Source organism: Spermophilus citellus (genome assembly GCF_964194105.1).
Source record: "Spermophilus citellus genome assembly, chromosome: 12".
NCBI lineage: Eukaryota > Metazoa > Chordata > Mammalia > Rodentia > Sciuridae > Spermophilus > Spermophilus citellus.
Genome location: NC_138198.1, coordinates 117424137 through 117437868, shown reverse-complemented (window position 1 = coordinate 117437868; position 13732 = coordinate 117424137). Strand labels below are relative to the sequence as shown.

The 13732-nt window shown below is 43.1% G+C and overlaps 1 protein-coding gene across 11 annotated transcripts in view; it reads right to left on the bottom strand.

Moving 5' to 3' along the window:
- The window catches only part of ZCCHC2 (zinc finger CCHC-type containing 2), a 61610-nt gene extending 48892 nt beyond the window's left edge, over positions 1-12718 (bottom strand). For all 11 annotated transcript variants that reach the window (XR_014018221.1, XR_014018222.1, XR_014018223.1 and 8 more), the window contains exon 1: positions 11648-12718. Coding sequence is in view for 5 of the 11 variants with exons in the window: in XM_081262787.1 (XP_081118913.1) it covers positions 11648-12589 (942 nt within the window). In the remaining 6 variants the exon portion in view is untranslated. The remainder of the gene's footprint in view (positions 1-11647) is intronic.
- Positions 12719-13732: the final 1014 nt, after the last annotated feature.

The following is a 13732-nucleotide window of genomic DNA, read 5'->3' as shown; positions in this document are numbered from 1 at the left end:
CCTCCAAAAAAACACTCTTTCAAATACAAATAAATGCAAAAATATGCAAAACAACACTTCATAAGGGACAGGCAAATCAAAACCACAATGAGATATCACTTTATACCCATTAGGATGGTTATTATCTAAACACAGAAAACAAGTGCTAGTGTGGATGAGGATACCCTGATGCACAAACCCTGATGCACTGATGGTGGGAATATGAAATGGTACAGTCACTATGAAAGACAATATGGCAGTTCCTAAAAACAATTAAACAAAGAATCACCATATGATCCAGCAATTCTATTTCTAGATATATGCTCAAAAGAACTGCTTTCCCTCAAATATAATCTGCACACAACTATTCACAGCTGCATTATTCACAACAGCCACAAGGTGGAAACAATTCAAATGTCCACTGATGAATGAACAGATAAAATGTGGTATATACATGACTGTATATTACTCAGCGTTAAAAGGAATGGAATTCTGATACTATGATATGGGTGAATCTTGAGGACAGTACTCAAGTGAAATAAGTAAGACACAAAACAACAAATATTATTCCACTTAGGTTATGTTATTAAACTCATAAAGAAATTATAATAGGGCTGGGGATGTGGCTCAAGCGGTAGCGCGCTCGCCTGGCATGCGTGCGGCCCGGGTTCGATCCTCAGCACCATATACCAACAAAGATGTTGTGTCCACCGAGAACTAAAAAATAAATATTAAAAATTCTCTCTCTCTCTCTCTCTCTCTCTCTCTCTCTCTCTCTCTCCTCTCTCACTCTCTCTTTAAAAAAAAAAAAAAAAAGAAATTATAATAATGGGCCAGGTATGACAGTACATGACTGTAATCCCAGCAACTTAGGAGGCTGAAGCAGGAGGATCACAAATTCAAGGCCAGTCTCAGCAACTTAGCAAGGCCCTAAGCAACTTGGTGACTCTGTCTCAAAAAATAAAAAGGGCTAGAGAGGTGGCTAATGGTAAAGCACCCCATACCAAAAAGAAAAGACAAGACAATAATAATGGTTACCATGGGCTAGGGGGAGAGGGTATAAGGAACTGTTTAACATGTACAGAGTCACAATTTAGGATGAAAGAAAAGTTCTGGAGATGGAGATGCTGATAGCTGCACAACAATGTAAACAGATTTAATGCCACTGAACTATACACTCAACAAGGGGTAATGTGGCAAATCATATGTATATTTTCACATAATAAAAATTAAAACGAGCATACTGCCTCCAAAAACAACTGAAGCAATCATGAGAAAGTAGTTTGCTTCATAATCAAAAATCAAAAATTTAAAAACTGAAGTTAACTTTAAGAACATGATTTAAGGGCTGGGGTTGTGGCTCAGTGGTAGAGTGTTTGCCTAGCATGTGTGAGGTACTAAATCATCAGCACCACATAAAAATAAAATAAAGATATGTGTCCACCTATAACTAAAAAATAAATATAAAAAATTATATAAAAATAAAAAGGAACACAATTTATAGGGCTGGGGATATGATATACCTTAGTGGTAGAACACCTGACCAGCACATGTGAGGCCCTGGGTTTGATCCCCCAAACCACCAAAAATAAATAAAAAATAAAAATAAATAAATAACAATCAAACAAACGCCTCCTGTTCAATAAACTAGGGATAAAATAGAGTCTGAGCTTCTATCCAAGGACCTAAATGCATCAACCCATGAAATACCTACTAATTGTTTCTTTTTGTCTCCAAGCCTCAGCATGTACCAAACCACTCGGACTAAATTTAAAAGCTATTTATAAAACTCACACAGGAGTGAGAGATCAAAATTTTGGTATTTACTAGCCCCAACAGAGAGTGGCTATCAGTATTCCAGTGCTGGGAAATGCTATATTAGGATTTGGCATTACCTGCACCTGTGAGAACAGGCACTTACCCTAAGATAACCAAACCACTTCCCCAATCCAACAAAATTACTCATATCACTGGGCAGCCCCTCTGAATATGAGATGGGCTCTTTCTCAAGAAAGTGCTCCCAAACCTTCTAGTATTTGGTCTACTTGTGAATATACTGTCCCCTCGAGAACCACTAAAACAAAAATCAGTTATACTGTGGGAAACTATCCCAATTTAGACAGTCTTAACAAGAAACATAAAAATTTCACAACATGTATTTTTATACAGTGCTCACTCTAGTGACCAAAGCATTTAACTTTCTAACCGCAAGCAAGGTACTATCCCAACTCCACAAGTGACTCACATCACCTCTCAAGCAAATCACAAATTGAAAATCAAACATTGGAGGCCACACACTCAACTACCCAAAGAATAAGGAAATTGTAACTTAGGACTTTTCCATTCTGTCCAAACACTACTATCAGGTTTGTACCAATTTATGCATCCCACACACAAAAGTTTATTGAGGGAGTACAAATGGTCAAATTTTGAAATAATATTTAATAAACACCACTATTCAACACTGAAGGTTTGTTTCAAATCTGTACCATAACACACTCTTTATCTAAAGAAAGAATTCCTTTTATTATTTCCAAAGCAAGAATGACTATACTATATGGCAGCAAATATTTTATAAAGTACCTGGGTAAGTACAATTCAAAATAAGTCCCCCACACCCCCCGCCCAACACACACACACACACACACACACACACAAATCACTGCCTGATGCACTTAGTCTTAAAGCAGTTTATCATACTGGTATTTTTGGAACAATATTTGAAAAGTTTAAGTATATGAGATTATGACTGAGCACTTATGATATATGCAATGCTGATAAAAAATGAGATATAATGCATAATCTTCAGGAAAACTTAAAATATCTAGTAAGAAAGATCAGTTTATATGTTAAAATAATGCAAATATTATATACATGGTACAAAATAAAACAAATGTTGCTGGGAACTGGAAATCCATATGCAGTAGAATGAAATATTTGTGGGGGGGGGGGTAAAGAGATTAAATTCAGGGGCACTTGACCAGTAAGCCACATCTCCAGCCCTGTTTTTTGTAGTTTATTTAGAGACAGGGTCTCACTGAGTTGCTTAGTGCCTTGCTTTTGCTGAGAGGCTGGCTTTGAACTTACAATCCTCCTGCCTCAGCCTCCAGACCTGGTGAGATTACAGGTGGGTGCCACCGTGCCCAGCTTGTAGTCGAATGAAATTTAACCCCTCACTCACCCTGCACAACACTCAACTCAAATGACGCCCCAACACTCTTAACATATTGGCTCAGGAACTGACTTCCTTAATAAGACTCCTAAAGCACAGGATGTACTCAATAATCAATAAATGGGATGGCATCAAACTAAAAGGCTTCTTCACAAAGGAAACAATCAAGAACGTGAAAAAAAGCATACAGAATGGGAGAGAATCCTTGCCACCTGCCCCTCAAGAGCGTTAATTTCCAGTATATACAAAGAACTCACAAAACTTAGCATCAAATAACCCAAATAACCCAATCAATAAATGGGCAAAGGAACTGAATAGATACTTTTCAGAAGAAGAAACACAAATGGTCAATATACGAAAAAATGTTCAACATCCCTAGCAATGAGAGAAATGAAAATTAAAATTACACTGAGATTTCATCTCCCTCTCTAATCAAAATGGCAATTATCAAGAATACAAGTAACAATAAATCTTAGTGAGGATATTGAAGGGAGGTACACTCATGGGGCTGCACTGCAGTTTTAGCTTAGTGGTAGAGCACTTGCCTTAGCACGAGTGAGGTACTGGGTTCCATCGTCAGTACTACAAAGATAATAAATAAATAAAATAAAAATATTAAAAAATATAAAAAAGGAGCACTCACACATTGCTGGTGGGACTGCAAATTGGTGCAACCACTCTGGAAAGCAGTATGGAGATTCCTCAAAAAATTAGGAACGGAACCACTATTTCCGTTGACCCAACTATCCCACTCCTCGGTTTACAGTCAAAAAATTTAAAATCAGCATACAATAGTGACGTAGCCACATTTATGTTTATAGCAGCTCAATACACAATTGCTAAGCTATGAAACCAACCTAAATGCCTTTAACAGATGAATGTATAAAGAAATGGTGGTATATATACACAATGGAGTATTACTCAGCCAAAATAACATTTGCAAATAAATGGATGGACTATGTGGTAAGTGAAATAAGCCAGCCCCCAAAAAACCAAAGGTCAACTGTTTTTGCTGATATGTGGAAGCTAACACAATAAGGGGGAGAGAGGAAAACAGATATTCAAGTTAAATGAAAGGGAATGAAGGTAAAGGAGGGAGATAGGAAAAGGAAAGCCAGTGAAATTAATCCAAAACAATTTTCCTATGTACTTATACGAATATACCATAGTGAATCCTCTATCATGTACATCCATATGAATGGGGTTCTAACTAGAATATATATTCCATGCTTGTACAATTGTATCAAAATGAATTCTACTGTCATGTATACATAACTTAAAAAGAACCAAAAATAATAATAATAATAGGGGCTGGGGATGTGGCTCAAGCGGTAGCGCGCTCACCTGGCATGCATGGGGTGCTGGGTTCGATCCTTAGCACCACATAAAAATAAAGATGTTGTATCCACCGAAAACTAAAAAATAAATATTAAAAAATTCTTTCTCTTTTAAAAAAATAACAATAACACAAAGAATTATAGAAGTACCAAAACTCTAACAGAATACACGTGCTACTAGAATTTGAAATTGGCAAAGAATCTTATAAGACTGCCAAAAGGATAATTAGAAAGAACATCATGCAAGAGGTGATGGCACGAACCCAGCCCAAATGAAAGAGTGGATAAATGGGACGGTAAGTCAAAGACCTATTAGAGGCCAGGGTCCATAATCACTGAAAGAAAACATAGAATGATGAAATACTGATTTAGGAAGATGTATCTAGTAATAGTATCCAAAACAGGTGGAAGGGCTGAAGACAGGGAATCAGGGGACTACTATAAGTGTCTAGGCCCAAAGTCCCAAAATAGAACAGTGTCAGCAAGAATAAGGAAAGGGCAGCCAGGACATGAGGGGAGAAGAGGATTAAGGTGATCAAGCAAACCTGGGTGACTGAAGTATAATGAGAGCACTGAATGAGTTTGGAAGATCCCTTTTTATCAATGATGTGTTCTTTTAAGACAGATTAAGTTTAAAGTGACAGCTGACCTTCCGGGAGATTACATAGGCATGTGCACACACAAATATTTTCATTGGCTCACATGAGACCCGTTGACAACCTAGTCCTTTAATGGGCCCTTCAAGGCCCTCTGTGGCCCAACCACTATTATCTATTTAAACATCTATAGTTTTATTTATCCATTTCAGCCAAATTGTGCTAATCATTCTTTGAACAATGTATGTACCTCACTCTGTTTACCCAGCATTTTCATGTACATTATTGCCACATTTTCTTCACAGTAGTTATATAAATTAGATGAGTATGCTATCCCTATCTTATACTAGGCACTCAAGCTTGGAAAATGACCTTTCAAAACCTAAATCTCACCTCAAATAAACCACCTGAATGAGCATCAGACAGCTCTAATGAACCAAGACAAGTGGAAAAGAATAAAAGGTCACTTATTCCCTGGAGCATAGGAACAGAAGCAAATGGACTACCAAGGGCCCAAGGCTCTACCACCTGTAACATAAACACCTGACCAGGCACTTCCCTTCTACAATGACAATTTACAAACATAGGAACCAAAAATAGTTCCCAAGTGAAGGAGGCTTCTGTCACAAAGAATTCTGGTTAAGTACTACTACTACATACAATCTTCCTTAATGAACAATACAGCCACTAACATTAAAACCCTGTATGCTGAGAGTAATTACAGGCCTTTTTGCTTGTTTTCAAAACAACAAACTTAACATTTCTCAAAAAAAAATTCAAATAAGCCTCAAAAATTAGCCAGTTTGATAACATCTATAAAGAGAAAGTATAAAAATTTTCTTTATGTAATTTAACAAAACTTCAAAACAGCTTTAATTTACAGTATAGTTTCCTAGTTAAATATGAAAACTGGTTAAAGGTTTAAGTAGATTATAATTGCACGGTAATTCATGATATTCCAAATTCAAAATATGTATTTTCCCCATTCCTAATACAATACAGGAAGAACATATTTTAATGATCTGTAATTCGGAGAATTGCTTCCTTTCAGGTTTTAACAGATTCCTGGTGAAAAATAATAGTCCCAAATAAATGTGTCTCAAATACTGCCTTTTTAATAGTCCATCCTTCTGAACATCAATCTGTCCAATAGCAATAAAGAAATATATACGAAATACTCCACCACAGAGACTTTCATTAAGTGTAAAAGCAAAGGGAAAAAAACTCACATTCCTGAAAATGGGAGGCTGTACCTTAGTGGAAAAGAAAACTGCACTAAACATTATTTTCAACTGTGAATGGTGTTCATGATACAGTGTGAATTATTATGCAACTTATTAATTCAATCACTACAACCTCAAAAGGTAGTTACCATCCCCATTTTACAGAATGAGGCCTGGGGGTTTTAGTGGCCTGGTTAATATTACAGAACTAGTAGAAGACCTTGAATTTAAACCTCTAACAAGGGCTCTATTAAACATGGCTATAGCTCAAGGCTTTTTGATTGCCTCTACAACATCCTTTCAATCCCCCCCACCCCCGCAAAAAAAAAGAAAAAGAAAAAGTAGTAAAGGAAAATTTCTATGTAGATACATAGATATAAACATATCTTAGTTAACTTGAAAAGAATTTGCTTCCTTTCCACCCTCTCCCCCGCAACACCCTTAGTATGACACTTGCCCTCAGGGTTTTTATCTGAGAAAACCATTGTACAGAAAAAATATACCTGGGGAAAGATACACAAAATTTTAGTGATTACTTGCTATTAAAATAATCACTACTTAATTAGGATATTTTAAAAAACCTCTTCCAAAGGCTCTTATAACTAAACTGCTGCTTTTATTCCTTTATTCTTTGCTGCAGTTGCAGGTTATTCTTGCTCCACACTCTTTTGAGATTCTATATCCACAACTACCTGCTACTGACTTCCGTGCAAAGCTAATCTTCTACCTAAAATTGCTCATGTTTACTGAAGACCATGTAGCAGACACTAGAGTACTTGGTCACTGAATTCTACAATTCAAATACTAGTACTGTTATCATACCCAATGGTTTAAGTGAGGAATCCTTACACAGGCCCACTGCTCCAATGACACACTTTAAAATATCAAATATTCTAGCAGTGGTCAATGAATGAAATAAAGGTATCTAATGCCAGTAAGCATTAAAACTACTCTTTTGAAATCATTTTTTTAAAAGCATCTTTTTAGTCTAATACAACAGAAATCTTAACAAACTGTCCTCATTTTACGTAGATGTTCCCTCTATTCTAGTTGGCAATCAAGCTTTCTAGAAGTAACAGCATTTGTGTTCAAATCTTTCAATTTTCTTTTTCAGGCCCCAGCATTATCTGTATTGCAAAATTTGTGAAAGTATTTGGTCTACCAAGTATGATAAAGATAATTTATACTAAGAAAAAGTAACAATTTTGAACTTTTTTAAAGTAACTTTACTAATTTTAATAAGCCACAGCCAATGAATTCTTGAAAGTTCAAATGATACTGAGTTCAAACATGATTTATGGGCTTAAACGACATTAAAATATAGCATTGCATGTCTTAGTGTTAAAAGTTTTTATCCTTCATTCACACTTTAGTACTATTTGCTAAGTCAGGCAACTAAAATTTAAGGATCCTGAAAACACAACCACCAGAGAATGGCTAAACTCATAAACTTACTGAAATCTATAAGTTATTGGATGTAACATTTACCAAGACATCATCCAAATCACATTGAAAATTAAAATCCTTTGGAAATGACAAAATGTAAAAACATACTCGTTCAATCTTTTTGTTTTCTAATATGACCCAGTGAGTATATTCTAGTGGTAATCTGTGGATTTGTCATCTCAACTATTAACACTGTAACCATGACACTTATGTGCTGAAAGGGGGCAATTCTAAGGCTTGTAACTAATATCGAAATGCACTTTCTATGAAATCTACCAAATTATGCTCTTGGTCCATGTGTGATTATACCACAATGAATCCCAATAATATAAATATTATAAAGCACTATTTAAAACAATAGGAGAGATTAGTAAAGCAAGTAAATAGGAAGCAAAGGGAAAGAGGAGATACAGGGAATGAGATTGGTCAAATTAGCTGTATGTCAGAATATGGCATAATGAACACCACTATTATAACTATAATATACCATAATTAAAAAAAAAAAGGGGCGGGGGGAAGCATGTTCTATACTTGTAAACGTCGTGTTTTTTTTTTTTTTTTTTTTTTTTTTTAAGAGAAACTGCTTCATATTACATGAAACAAATCTTTGAGGAAGCTAGGAACACTATTTTGGTCTATTATAATTTTTCTTAAATAGAAAATTAGGAGAAAACTCTTATTTTATCCATTAGTGGGGGTGAAAACACGCCGTTTGGAAGACCAAAGAGCTTCGCCTGAGCAGCAATAAGAAAAAAACAGGGGGAGGGGAGCGGGGATAGTAGAGGATAGGAAAGGTAGCAGAATACAACAGTCACTAATATGGCAGTATGTAAAAATGTGATGTGTAACGGATGTGATTCTGCAATCTGTACTTGGGGTAAAAATGGGAGTTCATAACCCACTTGATTCTAATGTATGAAATATGATTTGTCAAGAGCTTTGTAATGTTGTGAACATCCAATTAAAAATAATAATAATAATAATAATACTGAATCACTTTTAATTTCCTGATGTTGACAGTTAGGCTATCAATATGTGAGAGAGTGACTTTGTTTTCTAGAAAATACGTGCTGACATATTTAGGGGTAAAGAGACATTATGCATGCGGCTACTTTGAGGTAATTTGGATAAAATAGAAAGAAGGAAAACAATAAAGCAATATGACAAAATGTTAACATTTGGGGACTAAGGGTGAAGGATCTATGCAAAGTCTGTATTCATCATTGTATGTTTTTGTTCAACTCAAATTACATCAAAATAAAAAGTTAAAAAATATTAAAAAAAAAAAAAAAAGAAAAAAACAGGATTCCTAAGCAATCAGAAGTTGCTTGTGACCACAAGGTTACTTCCGGGGCAGGAAAGGGATGCCCTACGAATTGCCCTTTTCCTACGGTACCGTCACGGCCAAGCGGTCCCAGAGCATGCGGGGCAGGGGCGCAGTGGGCGCGGCCTGCCCTCCCGGGGACCCGGCACGGTCACGTGGGGGCGCGCGGCCGCCATCTTGCGGGGGGGTGGGGAGGGAGGAGCCTGCGGGACAGGCCCACACCGCCGTCTGCGGGCCCACGCCGGCGCGTGACCGCCAAGTCCTCCCGCGGGCTACGGCGCCTCCACGCGCTGAACGCGCGAGCCTCGGGCTCCTCCCAGCAAACTCAGAGGTAGGCCCTCCCTTCCTGGGGACGCATGGTGGAGCAAGGCAGAGCAACAGCTGGGGTGGACTGCAGTGAATGAGGATTTAAATCAGCACCAGCAGCCTCGGAGTGACAGCCCAAGGCCACTAGATCCGCCAAAACGACTTCAAGGCCCAAAGGAGCCACACCTGGAGGACTCGGAGGCCATTCTAATAAGCAGAAAATGCGGGGTCGTAATTAATAAGACAGAAATGATGGTACCACCCCAAACTCCCAGAGAAAAAAGTTCATCATACTAAGCGTCTAGAAATAGCCTTCAGTGTCACCTGTAGTACAATGTACCCCCTATGATTTATTCCCCCACTCCAATTGATGGCCACAGCACCGCACTTCCTGAGAACTAATGTGCTGAAATTAATGGCAGGATGCCCAACCTGCTTTGTCCACTACTCCCAGCACTCACTGGTTGCCAGAAAAGGCCATGCACTGCGGTCAAGATAAAAATCTCATTACTCTGGTTAGCACACATGGCTTCCCTTGGTCTACTTGCTTTACAATATTCATATTAAGAGCAAAAATTTAAGGAAAAAAAAGGTAAAAAACATCTAGAATTTGAAAATCCAAAATCAGCGGTGTACTCTGTTATCCTTATTGGATGGTATGAATGGAATGATACAAGCGGTTCCGGTTGTGAGACAGTTCATCAGATCTAGAATTCCAGGTTATCTTTACAATATACACTATTACAAGAAAGAATGTTAGAATATCTAACTAAGCATTGTGCCTGACGGCATTCATGCTTTCTTTTTTTAATGGCTATGCTGCCTCTTTTCAGATATATTGGTGAGTAGGATTAAGGGTGGAATGAGCTTTACATCATCGTAACACACACTTGTATGCTAGTAGAACACAGACACTGGAGAATAGTAAAAATTCACACTCAACAAGAAAATGCTAGGTACTAGCATTACTATACCTGAGTTTGGTAATTCTACACCGTAAATTAGTCACTTCACAGAATGCTGGTAGTTTAAAGGAGGCGCTCAGCCTAAATTCTGTTAAGTCCTTTTCAGCCCCCAAATGATTTGAGTCCATGGGTACTGAGTTCACACAACCGTTAATGAAACATAATCCCCAATTTTAGCACTAGGATAGTGAATGACAGCAAATACATAAGTTGAATTAACTTTGAAGTGAGGTGGGAAATCCCCTTTTCCACTACAGCATCCTAGAGATCACTTAAGTTAAAATGCATGACATCCAAATCAATATTTTGAAAATTCTGATCCACAAAAATAAGCTCTTAATGTACATGGTTTTTACTCTGAAACCTACCCCCCTTTCTCCCTTAAATTGTCACTTTCAAGGCCTTTATTAGGCCTAAATAAGTTTTCATAGCTCTATAAAAATTCATTTTTTTAATGTTTGTGACAAGTGGCTCATCTAAATTCTCATCTACTTTACTCTGGCGTTTAAATAACTCTTTTGGACAATATTAATGGCTATAATAAAGGCCAACAGATATTCCAGTGTTAGAAAGTTGGTTATAAAGGGCATAACCGGATGACCCTCCGAAAGGTTTCTTTATCCAGACCACCTGCCTTACCACTTAGTTCTGTCAATTCACAGATCTCCACATCGGGTTTCTTCTGGGAGTACCAAGTTCTCTGAATTCCTATTCCAAATGACCTACACGACTCCACTGAATACATACACTGGCATTAAAAATAACAACAACAACAACAAAAAAAAAAAACAGTCCCTTTATGCCAAAGATAAGGGCAACACCTTTCGGTCACCTCCCCCTGGGAGTAAGGTAGAGCTTTAAGACCAGTAAGCCAGAAAGGGGCTTACTGCCCGGGGCTAGATTGCCGTTACCAGGCTCTTCTGGCGCTCCACTTTTCCCCTGCACCTAGTGCGCAGAGATGCTCAAGGCCAAAAACGTCCCGAGACCCTCCGTCCGAAAAGGGCCCTGGGCTGGGAGCTACACGTCTTCCGTGGCAACTCCGGCACGGAGCAGACTTCTAGAGCATTCTGTTATGGCGGGTGGCTCTGTGTGCATGGGGTGGGGGGAGGGAGGAGGGAGTGGAACTGAACGGCCCATCAAAATGAAGACCAGGACTCCCAGGCTGTGAGCCTCGGGGTGGGAATCCCGAGCCACCTGCACCAGAGTGGGGCTAGGTCAAGGGGCGTTCCAGGGCGAGGCCCGAGAGGCCGTCGCGGCACTGACTGAACCGCGAATCCTGGGAGGCTCCGCGCGCCTTACCTGGGCCCTGGAGCCCGCAAAGTTGCACGACTCCACCTCCGTTTCTTCGGGGCCCCCGCGGAGCGCGGTGCGGAGCCTTTCCAGGTGCTCCCTGAGGGTGACCCGCTGATGGAAGGAGAAAGCCGGGTGCAGCGAAGCCATGGTGAAGAGCAGCAGCAGTTCTTCCTGGGCCCTGAAGCCGAGCCCGCCTCCTGCCCCGGGCTCGGCGCCGCCGCCTTCCGGGCCGGAGCCGTCCTTCTCGGCATCCTGCTCGCCGTTGCCGTCCTCGCCACCCGTCTCGTCCTCCGCGGCACCCCGCGAACCCTCGCCGCGGGCCGCGCGCAGGCTCTTGAGCACCGAGTCCACCTGGGGCAGGAGGCGGTGAAGGCGGCCGGCAGCCTCCCGGTTTTCCGAGCCCAGCAACGCCAGGTAGACGATGAGGCGCGAGCGCACGGCGGGCTCTCGGAAGTCAGCCAGAGGCCCTGGGTCCAAGAGGCCATTGGCCTTGGCCTCGGAATCGCGCAGGTAGTGGTAGTCCTTGCGCGCCAGGTCCTCCAGGCACGAGCCGAGGAAGCGCAGTTCCAGCGGGTTGCACAGGTCCAGCAGCCCGCACATGAACTCCAGGCGCTGCGCCGAACCCAGCACCAACCCGAACCACTCGTACACTCGTTCCTGCTCGCGCAGCGCCGCCGAGGGTCCCCCGCCGCCGCCGCCCGGCATGCCCGCCCCCGCCGCCGCCCCGCCAGCAACAGGCGGCCCGAGCCCCCGGGGCAGCGGCGGCTGCGGAGGCTGGGGGCCCCGCGGCGGGCCCGCGGGCGGCGGCGGCGGCGGCGGGGGACGGCAGTCGCGGCGACGGCGCGGCGGCGCCTTCGCGCCCGGCCGCGCGTCCGCCTCGGGCTCCTCCACCTCGGGCGGCGGCTCAGCAGGGTGCGTCGGCTTCAGCGGCAGCTTCATCCTCAGCATCCTGGGCTAGGGCGGCGCGGACATGCGAGCGGGGGCGGGAGGGAGGGGCCGCGGGGCGGGGGCCGAGGCGGCGGCGCGGCCGTCAGGAGCGGGGCCCCTCCATGCCGCCGGGGGAGGGCCGGGGGTGGGTCTCGACCGGCGAGGGGGGCGGCGGCCGGCCGGCGGGGTCGCTGGCGTCCTCTTCCCGGGCCGGAGGTGGGGCGTGCCCGCAGCGGCTCCTCCCCCTGGGCTCCGCGCCGGCAATGGGAGCCCTGGTGCGGGTGGGAGCGAGCAAGCGTGTCCTCCTTCCGCCTCCCCTCTCTGTCGTCCGCACTGGGCTGGGGCGGCGGCGCCTCAGCGGTTCCCTCGCGAGCCGGCAAGGACTCAGCGGCTGGGAGAGGAGGAGGAGCGGCTGGGCCCGGCGGAGACGCTAGCGGGCTCCGCGCACTGCAATTCAGCCAATCAGAGATCTGAGCTGACGGTTACGTAGATCTCTCCGCCCCAGGGACCGCCTTTCTCGGAGAAGCCACGCCCAACTGCTGCCTGGCTGGCTTCTCTTGCGACTTCCGCGAGGTCCTAATGTCTGTCGTTTCCTGTGGCTGGAGAAGACCGGGTGAGACGGTGGTGCTAGGTGGTCTCACCAGGGCACCGGGAGAAGCGTGAGAGGCTCAAGTTAGAGGAGGAAAGTGGGCGACTTCATTTTTCCCGAGGACCCAGACCCCGTTTTGACGACTGACACCCCACTGCTGTGCTCCTCGCTTCAGCCGCCTGCTCACCTCTGCCAGCACCGTCCCGGCGCCCTGAGCAAGTCCCGGGAACCGGCATTTCACCCCAGGACCGCGCAGACTCCAAGACGAACCGGTTCAAGTCCTCCACCGCCTGGTGGGCTTTATGAAAGTCAGCAATGGGATTATTCCCACCTTGTAAAACTTTACAGGGATCATTTGTATTGATTCTCCGTGTCGCAGATCAGAGAATTGGGCTGGGATGCAAGGTTGTGGCGGTGACTTGGGGTCCCGGACATTTGGACCGCGAGCTAGCCGCCAGGCCCAGACTGGCTGCTCTGTGCGGAGGTGGGGACTGGAGACCTGACCCGCCGCTGGCCCAACGGTTGCTTCTGGTCTGTAAAGCTCTTAAAAGATTATTTCCACGGTAGTTTGGGGT